Source organism: Apteryx rowi, unplaced genomic scaffold, assembly GCF_003343035.1.
Source record: "Apteryx rowi isolate R43461 unplaced genomic scaffold, aptRow1 scaffold_1670, whole genome shotgun sequence".
NCBI classification, from domain to species: Eukaryota; Metazoa; Chordata; class Aves; order Apterygiformes; family Apterygidae; genus Apteryx; species Apteryx rowi.
In genome coordinates this window covers 1-13,662 of record NW_020447942.1, presented here as the reverse complement: position 1 = coordinate 13,662, position 13,662 = coordinate 1, and the positions used below count along the sequence as shown (strand labels likewise).

Below are 13,662 nucleotides of genomic sequence, written 5' to 3'. Positions count from 1 at the left end.
TGGGGGGGCTTCATCCTACCTGGGGGTCGTAGCAGGGGGGAGGTTGTCTCGGCCCCCCCAGGTCCCACCTCCAGCGTCACCTCAGCGCTGCGGCGCAAGGAGATGAAGGGGAACCCGCGGGGACGGTAGGAGCATCCGTAGGTGCCAGCGTCGGACGGGGTCACCCCGGGGAGGATGAAGGTGGCCGTGTCCCCTCGGTCGACATCCTGGCGCCGGATGGGGACCGAGCTCCCGGCCTTGTGCAGGACGAAGGTGGCCCCGTACACGGACTGGCACCGGATGGTGACGTCGGTGCCCGTCCCCACGCGTCCCCCGGGGCTCAGGGACATCGTGGGTGGGGGATACTGGGCAGCTAGCGAAGGAAAGGACAGACAGTGGGACGTGGTCCCTTGGGGACACCGCAGGGACATCTCTTGTCCCATGGGGACCACCAGGGACACCCCTAACCCACGCGGTGACCTCCAGCACCCGCTGCCCCATGGGGACCACCAGGGACGTCCCTAACCCATGCGGTGACCTCCAGCACCCCCTGCCCCACGGCCACCCCACGGGCATCCTCTAACCCCTGGGCACCTACTGAACCTCAAGGGACACCCCACACCCACGGGGGACCCCTGGGGACCTCCAGCCCCACTCGGGGCTCAGCCAGACCCTCACCCAGCACCAACAGCTCCACGGGGTCGCTCGGCTCCGAGGTCCAGGATTGGTCCAGGGCCTGGAACCGGCACYGGTATCTCCCGGCATAGTTCCATGTCAACACTTTCACGGAGAWCTCRGCCGTATCCTCCACCCCGTYCYGGTGCCATCGGTAGGTCCCAYCTSCYTCCTKGTAGACCACAACCCGGACACCCGGYCGGGGCACGCGGCACCGCAGGGTGACYGTGTCCCCCASRGCCACCYCCTCGCTGGGGTGCAGCGACAGGGAGGGTCGGGACTCTGGGGCAGGGACAGAGCCGTCAGCTGGGGCCYGTCCACGAGCCCGGAACGGCATCTCCTCACCCCGTCCCCGTCCCCGCAGTCACCCTCTCCCCTGTCCACACGCTCCTACTCGTGTCCCCGGGCRCCTTGTCCCGGCCCCCAGCCCCGCGCTCACGTCCCCGTGTCCTCCATCCTCATCCTCGCTCCCCATCCCGGCCCCCCCCGTGCTTGGGCTCACATCCTGGTGGCCCCCCACCCTGTCCTGCTCCCTGTCCACGTGCTTCGACTCACATCCCTGCACCCTCCGTCCTCATCCACCCTCCCCGTCCCCCCGTGACCCTTCTCCCGTCCCCATGTCCCCGTACTCACCTCCCTGCACCCTGCTCGGTGCCACCAGCCACCAGCCTGCAAAGGACACGGGGCTCGTTGGCAGCTGCTGCCGGGGGGGTCTCGTCCCCCCGTGGGCCACCAACCCCTTGGGACAGGGTGTCCCCGCCGTCCCCACAAAGGGCAGGGTGTCCCTGTCACCCCCCCTACCCCCGGCGCAGGGTGTCCCCATCATCCCCCCATCACTCACCRAGGCCCAGCAGGACGAGGGTCGTCGCCATCGGGGCCGTGGGGCAGGAGGAGGCAGGTCCCGCCGTGGGGTTGGGGACACTGGGGGGACACTGGGGGGGGACTGGGGGGGACTGGAACCCACCGCAGCTCTGCCCGGGCGTCCCCCACACCAGGCGGGAGGCGAAAGGGCGAGATGGGAAGTGGCTGCGGAAGCGGTTGTGGTTCCCCTTGGGGTGAGGACGAGGTGACGTCACCCCGGGGAGGCACCGACGGTCCCCGAGGGGGTGGCACACTGGGGGGGGGGGAACACGTGCCGTCCCCAGGGCGACTTCGCACCCCTCCGCGGTCACGTGGCGGGGCGACACGTCCGGGGTGCTCCACGNCAGGGCGACTTCGCACCCCTCCGCGGTCACGTGGCGGGGCGACACGTCCGGGGTGCTCCACGCGCGTCCCCGCAGGGCGTCACGGGTGGGACGTCGCACACCGTCCCCTGTGGGGTGTCACGTGCGGGACGTCAACCATGGGTCCAAACGGGGCCTCGTAAGGGAGACGCGGCCGCCCGACGGGGTGTCACACGTGGCAGGTCACACACACACACCCCAACGGGGTGACACTCGCGAGGCATCGCACGAGGCACCCAACAGGGCACAACGGGTCCCCACGCGTCCCCCCGGGGGCTCAGGGACATCGTGGGTGGGGGGTAGCAGGGGATCTGCTCAGCAGAAGGACAGACGGTGGGACACGGCCCCATGGGGACACCCCCTGGCCCACGGGGACCCCAGAAACACCCCGTTGCCCGTGGGGAGTCCCCAGAGCCATGGTGACGCCCTGGTGGCCTCCAGCTCCCAGGAGGACTCTCTCCACGTCAGAACCTTCCTCAAGAACTTGGCTGTATCCTCCACCCCATCCCATTCCCTACAGTCGTTCTTGTTTTCCTCCGTGACCCGGACACCCGGCACCGCAGGGTGACCGTGTCCCTCAGGGCCACCTCCTCGCTGGGGTGCGGTGACAGGGAGGGTCGGGGCTCTGGGGCAGGGTAACAGCGGTGAGCTGGTGACGTCCCCATCCTCGTGTCCTTAGTAACAGCTCCGCACCCCCCGCCTTGTCCCCCTCCGCATGCTCGCGACATCCCCGCACCTCCGTGTCCTCTCAGCCCGTCCCACTTCCGTGTCCCCACGCTTGTCCCTGTGTCCCTGCGTCCCCTGTCCCATCCCTGCCCCGTCCCCAGTCTTCTACGTCCCTGCGTCCCCCATCCTCACATCCCTCCCTCCCCCTAACTCACTCCTGCGCCCCCAGTCCTACCCCCCCACCCATACGTCCCTGTCCTCCCCCTTGTCCCTGTGTCCCCAAGCTCTGTCCCCACGTCATCCTCACGTCTCAGTGTCCCCCACCCTATCCTGGTTCCCGCACTCATGTCCGGGAGCCCTCTGTCCTCGACCACCCTGTCCCCCCCCCCATGACCGTACTCCCGTCCCGGTGTCCCCAGCCCTGTCCTCGGTCCCCATCCCCATACTGACCTCCCGTCACCCAGCTCGGTGCCACCAGCCCGCAAGGGACACGGCGCTCATTGGGGGCTGCTGCCAAGGGGGGGGACCCTGTCCCCTGGGGGCCACCAACCCCCCTGGCACGGGGTGTCCCCATCATCCCCTCCATCTTTTCCCTTTTGGGCTTCTTACCCTCTGCAGATCTGCTAAATCCCTCCAGATCCATCTACCGTCCTGGACGGGACCTGGCTCCAACCAAAACCACCGCAATCCGGCGCAGCCACCCTGGGAGGAACCAGATCTCCCAGCACGGCTGCGGCAGCGAGTTTTGTCATTTTTCCCAGTTTCACTCCCGGATGATTTTTTTTTTCTTTTTTAACCCCCAAAAACCTCTAAAGCGAGAAAAAAAGCGTGTTTTAACAGAAAACAAAACGCCGGTGAAGCACCGCGGGTGCAACCCAGCGCCACGGGACTGTCTCGCACTTCCCGCAACCGGGAGCTGTAAGAAGAGAAGTAACATAAGCACCGTGGGATAAAACTCGCAGGGAAGGGGTGGAAAAAGGACAAGGTCCCACCGAGATTTGAACTCGGATCGCTGGATTCAGAGTCCAGAGTGCTAACCATTACACCATGGGACCGACCCGCCCTAGCACCCCCGCTGCGCCCCACACGGCTCGGCGGAGCCGGTGGGATGGAAAGGGGGGAAAAAATAAGCCCAGCCCGAGGCTGCGGAGCCCCGCGGGAAGCAGCCACGGCCGGACGGGGAAAAGAATGGAAGAACCCACGCGCAGAGTGGAAAACGAAAGCGCCCGAACAGGGACTTGAACCCTGGACCCTCAGATTAAAAGTCTGATGCTCTGCCGACTGAGCTATCCGGGCTCCTGCCAACATCGCCGCGGCACCTCCCCATGGGCTTTTCTGAACGCTGGGAAGCGTTTTAGCATCAGCGCGGTAATGTTCGAGGCGGGGAGGGCGTTTGGCGGCGGTGCGGGGAAGGGGAGGGCGCTGCGGGGGCTGGGGCGCATATGCCCGGCTAAACACTGCGGGAGGGGGACAGCGCGCACGCACCATAAACGTTTCTGAGGAAAATTTTAGCGATAAAATTACGTAGCTTTTTTTTTTCTTTTTCCAAATTTTGGCACGATCAAGACCCCACAGACAAAAAAAAGAAACATTAAAAAGTGACTCGGGACCAAACCCAGGCTGAGATTAAGAACTCCCCGGCTCGTACTCACGCGCCGCGTCCTGGGACACCCAGAGGCAGCGCCCACCCCCGAGGCGGCGCCCACACTACAGCACGGCGGTGGGCGGAGCCCCCTTATATAGGGCCATTGCGGACCTGAGGGAGAACCGCAGCCCCTGCCCGGCTCCCGCTTCTGAGGCTTGTCCGGTCTCGCCTCCGCACCAATGAAAACGCCGCCAGCTCCCCGCGCGGCCAATCAGCGCCCAGCGCCGCCGTTCTAAGGCGAGGCCGCCTTGCGAGCTAGGGGCTAGTGCGGTGGACCGGAATAACTATACACCACAGCGATTACAACCTAAATAAAATTAAGCACTTAAAGCTCCTTAAAACTCTCCTCGTGCGGGAGGGTAAGGCGGTAGCTGGCACTTAATCTCATATGAAACTGCTGCCCAAATATTTAATCTTAAATCTCGATTGCATAACCTGCGTTTCCGTGCGCAAAGAGAGGGGGAAATTACCGAGCGTCACCTTTTGTCGCCTTTCTGCGGCCCGGCCACGGCTTCCGCCGAGCCCTCCCTGCGGGTTGCAGCCGCGCCGCACCGCGCGGAACCGCCCTGCCTTCAGAACCACCCCGCGCCGAGCCGGCAGCGGGCTCGCTGCTTGGCTACGGGCCGCCCCGTGCCCCGCGCGGATACGAGGCGGATCCAAATCGCGCGCTGCTATTGGGCAGGAGAAACGACTCCCCGGCGGTCGGTGCTGTCCTATTGGTTCGCCTGCCGTGCGGCGGGGCAGCCAATCAGAACGCGCAGTTTCAATCCCTCGCAGGGTATAAAAGGCAGGGCCCGGGGGTAGCTATGTTTTTGTCTCAGTTAGTGCTAGAGGCGAGACGATGTCGGGCCGCGGGAAGCAGGGAGGCAAAGCGCGCGCCAAGGCCAAGTCGCGCTCGTCGCGCGCGGGCCTCCAGTTCCCCGTGGGCCGCGTGCACCGCCTGCTGCGCAAGGGCAACTACGCGGAGCGCGTGGGCGCCGGCGCGCCCGTCTACCTGGCCGCCGTCATGGAGTACCTGACGGCCGAGATCCTGGAGCTGGCGGGCAACGCCGCCCGCNGGTACAGAGCAAGCAACCGGAAGATTTAAGGGGAAAGTGTGGGGGGGGCCCTTTCGGCACCCCGCAGGCAGCGGCGGAGCGGCGCCATGTCCGAAGGCGGCTCGGAAGAGGAGGCGTCGGAGCGCCGGGAGCTGTACCACGAGCGGCAGCGCCTGGAGCTGTGCGCCGTGCACGCGCTCAACAACGTGCTGCAGCGGCCCTGCTTCACCCAGGAGGCGGCTGACGAGATCTGTAAACGGTGAGAAAAGGAGGAAAAACAGGCAGCTCCGCGTTTCCCGCTTGTTTCCCCTCCCTAGTTCCCTTTTTCCGACTCTGTTTTCCAGCCTGGCGCCCGAAGCTCGTTTAAATCCGCACCGCAGCGTCCTCGGCACCGGCAACTACGACATCAACGTGATCATGGCGGCGCTGCAGAGCTTGGAGTTGGCGGCGGTGTGGTGGGACAAACGCCGGTGAGGCCGGGCTCATCCCTTCCCCGACTGTTTTCCCACCCCTTTTCCCTTCATCCCGCGCTGTTTTCTTTCCCTCGGAGCCGAGCAGGTCGCTGGAGCGCTTGGCGCTGGGCCGGATCGTGGGCTTCATCCTCAACGTGCCGTCGAACGTCTCGCTGGGCTTCGTGTCGCTGCCCGTCAGCCGCAAGCACTGGCTGGCGGTGCGGCAGCTCCGCAGCACCTACTACAACCTCGATTCCAAGCTGAAGGCTCCGGCGCGCATCGGAGGCGAGGGAGAACTCAGGTACGGAGCGGGCGGCACCGYCGGAGCGGCACCGGCGCCGGCGCCACCTCCAGAATCCTTCGTTTCCCTCTGTCAGGACCTTCCTGCGGCAATTCCTCTCCCAAGGCCTCTGCGAGGTTTTCCTCGTCGTGCCCAAAGCCGTGGAAGAAGCCGGCGCCTGGTTGAATCCGGAATGACAGCGGGATTTCGCCCGCRGAACCGGACGCTGGAGGTTCAGCTTGCACTGGTTTTCGGCGCGGTTGTGAATAGAGGGGGGGAAGCGGCACCGGAACGGGAGCTTCCCGCTGCAAACCCCCGGCTCGACGTTGAGCCCGGCGCTGCCGACGCTTCTCCCGGCRGGATAAAGGACGCGGTGTGAAACCGGTTGGGTGTTGTGCTCGCCGGCGCCGCGAAGGGACCACRCGGGGCGGCGGGAGCCCGGCTGGCCCGGGAGCCCTTTTCACCCGTCGGCAACCCCTAATTTTGCCTGTTTTCACCTCTTTTTTTCCCCTTTTTTGCTCCCCACCGTGGGATTTTCCTGCCAAAATTTGGAGCCGGCCGCGGGGCGCTGTTGGCGTCGGGGCGTTTTAACGCGTTGTGGCGGTTGCGCGTGCCGGTTGTGCGTGCCACACGCCGCTTGAGCTTGTCGCACGCCGCTTACGCCTGTCGCGCCGCTTGTGCGTTCCGCGCGCCGGCTGTGCCTCGCGTGCCGCTTGTGCGTGTCACACGCCGCTTGTGCGCCTTCCGCACCGCTTGCACGTGCCGGATACGCGCGGTACCCGCTGGTCACGCGTTCGGCACACCCGTCACGCGCCGCTTGTGCACATTTCCCCTCACACCGCCCGGAGCGGCATCTCCGGCACCCGGGCCGGTTGTTTCCGGCTGTCTCTGGTGCCGGATTCCCCCCTCGTCCCCCAGCTCTGCAGCGACCGAGGTGGCCTCGAGGGGTTAATTAACAGGGTTAATTAACGCTGGGCGCTAATTACGGCGAGGGGGCTGGGTGAGCGGCGCTGATCGTGCCCCCACCGTGGGGTGATTAAAACCTCGTTTCCAGGTTCGTGGCTCTTCCGTAGCTTTTCCTGTTGTCACCCCCCGGGAGGGGGAACGGGACCATCCCAAGCTCAGCACAAGCTTTTGAGGGCGACTAACCCCAATTTTCCGCCCCAAAACGGACCTGCGCTCGCTGCGCCCCGGAGCAAAGCCAACCCTCAGCGCTCCGTCCCCCATTGGGGTTCCCCAACGGCAGCTTTTCCGTGTGCAGGGAGAAACCCCCGGGAATAAAACCCTTAATTAAGGTGTTTATAGCCTACAGGGAGGAAGCAGATCTATTTTGAAAGGCAAAACGTTGGGGATTTAACGAATGCTAGGGGCAACGCCATTAAGGCACGTTTTCCTGCTGATCCCAGTGGCGGCAGCTCCCTTGGGAGAAGGTGGGTGGCTCTGAAAAGAGCCGTTGGGTGATGGTGGCAGCCCGGGCGCCCCTCACTTGGAGCTGGTGTACTTGGTGACGGCCTTGGTGCCCTCGGAGACGGCGTGCTTGGCCAGCTCGCCGGGCAGCAGCAGGCGCACGGCGGTCTGGATCTCGCGCGACGTGATGGTGGAGCGCTTGTTGTAGTGCGCCAGGCGCGAGGCCTCGCCGGCGATGCGCTCGAAGATGTCGTTGACGAAGGAGTTCATGATGCCCATGGCCTTGGAGGAGATGCCCGTGTCCGGGTGCACCTGCTTCAGCACCTTGTACACGTAGATGGAGTAGCTCTCCTTGCGGCTGCGGCGCCGCTTCTTGTCGCCCTTCTTCTGCGTCTTGGTCACCGCTTTCTTGGAGCCCTTCTTGGGCGCAGGCGCCGACTTGGCCGGCTCGGGCATCACTGCTGCTGTCGCTGCTGCTGTCGCTGTCGCCGCCGCTGCTCAGAGCGCAGTGAGGCRGCGGGGGGCGGCGGCGCGGCTTTATAGCGGCGCTATGCAAATGAGGGCTCCGMGGCCGCGCCCTCCCATTGGCCGAGGGCGCGCGGGGGGCGGGGGCGCATGCAAAGAAGCGGCTCCAAAGCGCGGCTCGCCATTGGCTGCGGCAGCAGCGGCCTCCTCAGCCAATCCGCTGGCGCCTTTCGCATCCCCGCGTGCACATAAAGCCTGCGGGAAGCGGGCGGGCGGCACAGCGCTGCCGGCGCTTGTGTTGGGGACGCGTCACAGCCGCTATGTCGGGCCGCGGGAAGCAGGGAGGCAAAGCGCGCGCCAAGGCCAAGTCGCGCTCGTCGCGYGCGGGCCTCCAGTTCCCCGTGGGCCGCGTGCACCGCYTGCTGCGCAAGGGCAACTACGCGGAGCGCGTGGGCGCCGGCGCGCCCGTCTACYTGGCCGCCGTCATGGAGTACCTGACGGCCGAGATCCTGGAGCTGGCGGGCAACGCCGCCCGCGACAACAAGAAGACGCGCATCATCCCGCGCCACCTGCAGCTCGCCGTCCGCAACGACGAGGAGCTCAACAAGCTGTTGGGCAAAGTCACCATCGCGCAGGGCGGCGTCTTGCCCAAYATCCAGGCCGTGCTGCTGCCCAAGAAGACCGAGAGCCACAAGCCCAAGGGCAAGTGAGGGCGCCGCGGCCGCCCCGGGGCTGCGCCTGCTCCCCGTCGTCCCCCCCCCAAAGGCTCTTTTCAGAGCCGCCCACGTCTTCGCGAGAGAGCTGCGGTCCTGGCCGAGGGGCGGAACGTCGCGCTGCAACTCAGCTCGGCGGGGCCGGGGGGAGGCAGCGGCGCAGGGCCGGACAGGGCTGGCGGCTGCGGCAGAGCGGCGGGGCCGGGGGATGCGCGGCCGCGGGCGGAGCCGGGCGCCCCGTGGGCTCCTCCTCCTGCTTCCCGCCGGAGCGGGCATTGGCCAATCAGCGCCGAGCCCGCGAAATTCAAAGCGCCGCCCGCGAGCCTCGCCCTAGCGGTCCCTCTGCGCGCGCGACTTCTCCTCCCCCCCCCCACCGTCTCGTAACGCTCCCCGCGCGCGTGCGCACAATGGGGAGCCAATGAGGAGCGCGGCGCGGGTATAAAAGGAGGCGGAGCAGGGTAGCGCGGGCAGTGCGGCGGGAGCGACAGCGCGGGCGGAGCGGAAGAGCAGTGCGGTGTCTGGGCGGTGTGAAGAAACTGCCCTGCTGCCGGCCGGGCGCGGCGGCGCTGTGGGGGAAGCGGCGCTCCCCGGTGTGGATAGAGCTGCTGCTCCGCGCGCTGCTCTTGTGGGGCTTGAAGACGGACGTGCGTTCGTGGAGCTCGGCTGTGACGGCGCTGCAGGAGGCCGGTGAGGCCCCTGGGGGGGGCTCGGAGGGGAACACCGAGTTCTGCCCCACCTATGTTAAGTGTGTCCCCGCTGTATCTAAGTGTGTTCTGCTGGCGCGTCTGTGATGCCCGGCGAATACCTCCGCCCTGCCTTCCCTCCCCGGCTCCTGTCGGAGCCGCCGTTCGCTCATGGGGTTGTCCCGTACCCACTGCTGAACCTCGCCCCCAGGAGCGCTAAGCCCGTCCCGCCCTGCGCTCTCCCCGCCCCCGGCGCTGCCGAGCGGGAGCATCATTCCCTGCCCCGGCCGAGGCGTTTCGGCGCTCGTAGGCGCGGGGCTGCTCTGGTACCGTGTCGGGGGCGAGGGGAATGTTGCACCTGTTTGGCGAAAAATGAGCTTTTTCTACTGTGAATGAGGAGTTGTTTTCATCCCTCCCTGGTGGTCTAGTGGTTAGGATTCGGCGCTCTCACCGCCGCGGCCCGGGTTCGATTCCCGGTCAGGGAAATGTCTTTTTTTTTTCTCGCAAGCTCCCACCCGTTTTAGCTTCCTTTTCCGTTCCGAGTTTCGCCCCCCCCACACACACCCACCCCAGCCATCGCGTGCCCGCTCGCACGGCCACGGCGGCTGCTGCTTCCCCGCGGCGGTGAGCCCGGCAGCGGGGGGGAGGTCTCCCCTGGGCAAGGCAAGCGGAGCCGCGGCTACCTCCGCCCAGGTAACTCGCTGCCTCCTTCGCTCGTCGGCAGCGGGAATTCACAGGCGCGGTGAAATTTTGGGCAGCGCCTCAAAAATAAAAATAATAAACGAGGGGAGAAAGAAAACAAGACCAATCGCTGACGCGATATGTTGGCAATAAACCACAAGGCACCGCTGGGATTCGAACCCAGGATCTCCTGTTTACTAGACAGGCGCTTTAACCAACTAAGCCACGGCGCCGCGTGTTTGTTAGTTTCGCCGTTTCCCTCCATCTGCAGGCGCAGCCGGGCCGAGCTCCACGGGTGCTCGCGCAGGGCCCTCCCCGGCCCCGGCATCCTACAGCCGCCTCCGCCGGGGGGATCCGCCGCAGCACGGAGCGGAGCCCGAACCTCCTCCCGTCCCGCCCACACTTTGCCCCGCTTTCTCCCCCCCCCCCCCGCACCCCGGGGAGCCGGCCGCAACCCCGCAGCCTTTGCACGAGGCTCCGCGGAGGCGCTTGCAGCAAGCGCGTCCCGGTGCTCGGCGCTGCACGCGGCGGGGGGCGGGATGGGAGACCGCGGGCCGAGAAGTACTATCAGCCCCTTCCTCGTTAGTATAGTGGTGAGTATCCCCGCCTGTCACGCGGGAGACCGGGGTTCGATTCCCCGACGGGGAGGTTGCAGACTTTTTTTCTTTTCTGAACGTTATTTTGATGCTTCAACAGTCGCGGTAAACGCTGCAAGCAGCAAAGGCAAAAGCATCTTTTGCGTCCCGGCATCGCCGCTGAACCCGGCAGTTCAGCGAGGTGAACGCGGTCGCGCTTGGCCCCGCCGCGGAGCCCTTCCCCGGGGCGAGGGTGTCCCGCAGACGAGTGGGTTCCCTCACCACGAGGGGACGGGAACTCACCGGCACCAAAAAGAGCTTAACGGGCCGCTTCGATCTGCGCGCAGGAAAGACACTCGACGCCACGCTCACCCCGCCCTGCCCCACCGCACCCTCTAACCGTGACAACCCTACCGCGGGGGTTTATGTAGGTGTGCGTGGGTCGGACCTGAGGGGGGACTGTGAGCGGAGCGGCGGCGCCCCGCCCACCACCTCCCTCCATCCAATGGGCACGCGCGGCTTCCCTCGCCCACCAGCCGGCCGCTGCGGAGTTCAAACCTCCGCTCTTGGCGCCAAATTTTGGGTGCCCGCCTTGGGGTCGCAGCACGCGGCCCGGGGCCTTGGCGTCTCCTCCTGGCGGCCTGGTTGTCCCATCCTCCCTGGGCACCGCGTTTCCCCTCCTACAGCGCTGCTGCTGCTGCAGGGAGCAACCTGCGAGCTCACCTCATCCTGCCGCGGGAACGCCGGGGCGAGCAGCGGGGGAGGCCGCGCGGGTTTCGTGCCGGGGAGCTGCGCAGCGACAAGAAACGGCAAGAAAGAAGGAAAAAAAACTTGAGCTAGCAGAGGATGGTTTCGATCCATCGACCTCTGGGTTATGGGCCCAGCACGCTTCCGCTGCGCCACTCTGCTGCTTGTTAAGATGTTTTTCCTTTTCGCCCTTAAACCGTAGTTGCAGAACGGCCGCCCACTTCTTCCTTTCTGCCTGGGGGTTCCACAGGCGCCGTGCCGCGGAGGGGGGCACTGGGGTGGTGGCAAGGCCGGGCTCGGCCACGGCGCCGCGTCCTCCCGCCCAGGGGAAAGATGTGGGGCGAAGGCGAAAGAGCGAACGTGGAGCCGTGGGCGGGGAGGAGGAGGAAGGAGAAGGAGATGAAGAGGAAGGAGGGGGGGAAGGAGGAAGAAGAGACGGAGGAAGAAGACTAGGAGGGAGAAGAAAGAGGAGGAAGAAGAAGAAGGAAAAGAGGAAGAATGAAGCACCCGGAGCCGCTGCAAGCCGAGGGCAGAGTAACCCCGCAGGGAGCCTGGCGCTGCTCTCCGGGTGCAGCCCCGCTCCCCAAAAGGCGCGGGGGCGCCCCACCGCCGCTGGAGATGCCGGGGATTGAACCCGGGGCCTCATACATGCGAAGCATGCGCTCTACCGCTGAGCTACATCCCCTGCGCCCGCCCCGGCCCCGCCGCTTTCCTTGGCGGCAGCGCGGCGGCGGTGGTTGCGGCGGCGAGGCCTAGCGCGCCCCATGGCGCCGCGGCGGCAAGACGCAACCGGCAGACGAGGTGGCCGAGTGGTTAAGGCGATGGACTGCTAATCCATTGTGCTCTGCACGCGTGGGTTCGAATCCCATCCTCGTCGGTAGCGCGGTGGCTTTTGCCAGCGGCTCCCGCTTCTTCCCGCCTTTCTTTGCTTCCCTCTTTCCTGCTCAGAGCAGCCCCGGGGAATCCCGAGATCCAGCAGAAAGTCTGGAGAAAGGGAGACTTTTCCCTTGGGCGCGGAGCAAGCGGGTTAGAGAGCGTTCAGGCAAACTTGGCACCCGATGGGCTGCACCCACGAGTGCTGGGGGAGCTGGTGGACGTCGTTGCAGGCCACTCGTGGAAAGGTCATGGAGGACAGGAGAGGTGGTCTAGGTGACCCTGCTTGAGCAGGGGGTTGCGCTAGATGATCTCCCGAGGTCCCTTCCAACCTCAACCATCCTGTGATCCTGTGAAAGGATTGGGGGGAGGAGCCCTGCGCGTTTTTCCAAGCCGGGATCCCCCCCTTTGCAGGCGTTAGGGGATCCCCGTGCCGTTTTCCAAGTCGGAGCCCCCCCCCCCAGTTTCGCGTGGCGGGGTCCCCAGCTTTCCCCTTTGCTCCACCTCCCCTATCTCCACGCTCGCGCAGGGCGGGGGAGGCCCTGCCTGCTTTGTGGGACGGGTCCGGCTTTCCCTGACCCCCAGCACCGCCGCGCCGGTCCCCCTCGCGTCGGGGCGGCGGGCAGGAGTAGCGGGGCCAGAAAAAGGCTGCCGCCTGTCTCTGTGGCGCAATCGGTTAGCGCGTTCGGCTGTTAACCGAAAGGTTGGTGGTTCGAGCCCACCCAGGGACGCGGCGGGATTTTTTTTCCTCCCCCCTTTTGACGCCGCGTGGGCGCGTTGCGCGCTGCCGGAGCTGTTAGAGCCGCTGGCAGTAATTTGTCCTTTACAAGCGTCTGTTTCCCTGCAAAATCTGTGTATTTTTCCGCGCGGCAACTCGATACAAAATGAAAAAACGTCAGTTCGCTGTTACAGCCGCTGCTGCGATGAGGTGAGGGAGTGCGGGGTGCGGTTCCCCGCGGGGAAGTGGCGCCGCGAGGGGACGGAGTGGGATCGTGGACGGGAAATCGGGGGTGGAACGAGGGGGTGTGGCCTCGAAGGAAGGAAAAAAAAAATGTGCGATGGGTGAAGGAAAAAGGAGGGGGAAAGAAAAACTGCGTTGCATTGGCCGGGAATCGAACCCGGGCCTCCCGCGTGGCAGGCGAGAATTCTACCACTGAACCACCAATGCCCCCGCTGTAAACCCTTTTGTAGGAGGGGGGAACAAAAGCTTTAATGACTCCAAAAACCCAGCGCGGTATGAGAACTACCAAGCCGTGCAGCGTATGCTGGACAAAAGGAGTCATCGATAAAGTATTTTGACTAAAATTAGTAAAAAAACTAACAGCTTTTGACCAGGCAGCGCTCACAACCGCGGTGGGGGAAACGGACCGGGAAGCGCTTTGTTTTCCCACAGTCGCGGGTGGGACGGTTAGGCAGGCGCGGGGCGGAGCGAGCGCAGCTCTGACAGGAGCCGGGGAGAAGGGGGGCTCAGCCCAGATGGCGCGGAGCTTGGTGTCCCCCTCCGAACCCCACCAGGGGCCTCACCAGCCTCCTGCAGCGCCGTCACAGCCGAGCTCCACGA

At 65.6% G+C, this 13,662-nt stretch overlaps 4 protein-coding genes and 10 non-coding genes across 15 annotated transcripts in view; 6 read left to right on the top strand and 8 right to left on the bottom strand.

Moving 5' to 3' along the window:
- The window catches only part of LOC112963302 (leukocyte immunoglobulin-like receptor subfamily A member 1), a gene marked incomplete at its 3' end in the record, with an annotated part of 9,046 nt that extends 7,194 nt beyond the window's left edge, over nucleotides 1-1,852 (bottom strand). The window contains exons 1-4 of the mRNA XM_026060236.1: nucleotides 1,496-1,852; nucleotides 1,288-1,323; nucleotides 658-936; nucleotides 20-352 (exon numbers count right to left, since the gene is read on the bottom strand). Of these exons, the coding sequence (XP_025916021.1) occupies nucleotides 20-352; nucleotides 658-936; nucleotides 1,288-1,323; nucleotides 1,496-1,526 (679 nt within the window). The remainder of the gene's footprint in view (nucleotides 1-19; nucleotides 353-657; nucleotides 937-1,287; nucleotides 1,324-1,495) is intronic.
- A 1,674-nt stretch (nucleotides 1,853-3,526) lies between these two features.
- On the bottom strand, nucleotides 3,527-3,598 carry TRNAQ-CUG. The gene has a single exon. It is a non-coding gene; the product is annotated as a tRNA-Gln (tRNA).
- Nucleotides 3,599-3,766: 168 nt separating this feature from the next.
- Nucleotides 3,767-3,839, bottom strand: TRNAK-UUU. The gene has a single exon. It is a non-coding gene; the product is annotated as a tRNA-Lys (tRNA).
- A 1,163-nt stretch (nucleotides 3,840-5,002) lies between these two features.
- On the top strand, nucleotides 5,003-8,744 carry LOC112963304 (histone H2A type 2-C-like). Its single transcript, XM_026060239.1, has 2 exons — nucleotides 5,003-5,218; nucleotides 8,339-8,744. The coding sequence occupies exons 1-2, from the start codon at nucleotides 5,030-5,032 to the stop codon at nucleotides 8,537-8,539; spliced, it is 390 nt and encodes a 129-aa protein (XP_025916024.1). The 5' UTR covers nucleotides 5,003-5,029; the 3' UTR covers nucleotides 8,540-8,744.
- JOSD2 (Josephin domain containing 2) lies at nucleotides 5,243-7,014 on the top strand. Of its 2 annotated transcripts, XM_026060238.1 has the most exons (4): nucleotides 5,243-5,484; nucleotides 5,570-5,695; nucleotides 5,784-5,978; nucleotides 6,055-6,248. In XM_026060238.1, the coding sequence occupies exons 1-4, from the start codon at nucleotides 5,333-5,335 to the stop codon at nucleotides 6,152-6,154; spliced, it is 573 nt and encodes a 190-aa protein (XP_025916023.1). In that variant the 5' UTR covers nucleotides 5,243-5,332; the 3' UTR covers nucleotides 6,155-6,248. The 2 variants fall into 2 exon arrangements, with proteins under 2 accessions (XP_025916023.1, XP_025916022.1); XM_026060237.1 differs by having other exon boundaries at nucleotides 5,784-7,014.
- Nucleotides 7,256-7,898, bottom strand: LOC112963305 (histone H2B 5-like). The gene has a single exon (XM_026060240.1). The coding sequence runs from the start codon at nucleotides 7,818-7,820 to the stop codon at nucleotides 7,440-7,442; it is 381 nt and encodes a 126-aa protein (XP_025916025.1). The 5' UTR covers nucleotides 7,821-7,898; the 3' UTR covers nucleotides 7,256-7,439.
- An 894-nt stretch (nucleotides 8,745-9,638) lies between the features above and the next one.
- On the top strand, nucleotides 9,639-9,710 carry TRNAE-CUC. The gene has a single exon. It is a non-coding gene; the product is annotated as a tRNA-Glu (tRNA).
- A 355-nt stretch (nucleotides 9,711-10,065) lies between these two features.
- TRNAT-AGU lies at nucleotides 10,066-10,139 on the bottom strand. Its single transcript has one exon. It is a non-coding gene; the product is annotated as a tRNA-Thr (tRNA).
- A 343-nt stretch (nucleotides 10,140-10,482) lies between these two features.
- Nucleotides 10,483-10,554, top strand: TRNAD-GUC. Its single transcript has one exon. It is a non-coding gene; the product is annotated as a tRNA-Asp (tRNA).
- Nucleotides 10,555-11,318: 764 nt separating this feature from the next.
- Nucleotides 11,319-11,390, bottom strand: TRNAM-CAU. The gene has a single exon. It is a non-coding gene; the product is annotated as a tRNA-Met (tRNA).
- A 451-nt stretch (nucleotides 11,391-11,841) lies between these two features.
- On the bottom strand, nucleotides 11,842-11,913 carry TRNAA-CGC. Its single transcript has one exon. It is a non-coding gene; the product is annotated as a tRNA-Ala (tRNA).
- A 110-nt stretch (nucleotides 11,914-12,023) lies between these two features.
- Nucleotides 12,024-12,105, top strand: TRNAS-GCU. The gene has a single exon. It is a non-coding gene; the product is annotated as a tRNA-Ser (tRNA).
- A 653-nt stretch (nucleotides 12,106-12,758) lies between these two features.
- On the top strand, nucleotides 12,759-12,832 carry TRNAN-GUU. Its single transcript has one exon. It is a non-coding gene; the product is annotated as a tRNA-Asn (tRNA).
- Nucleotides 12,833-13,198: 366 nt separating this feature from the next.
- On the bottom strand, nucleotides 13,199-13,269 carry TRNAG-GCC. Its single transcript has one exon. It is a non-coding gene; the product is annotated as a tRNA-Gly (tRNA).
- Between the last annotated feature and the right edge of the window lie 393 nt (nucleotides 13,270-13,662).

Coding starts and splice junctions, on each gene's coding strand:
- LOC112963305 (XM_026060240.1), bottom strand. CDS start 7,820: ATGCCCGAGCCGGCCAAGTCGGCGCCTGCGCCCAAGAAGGGCTCCAAG.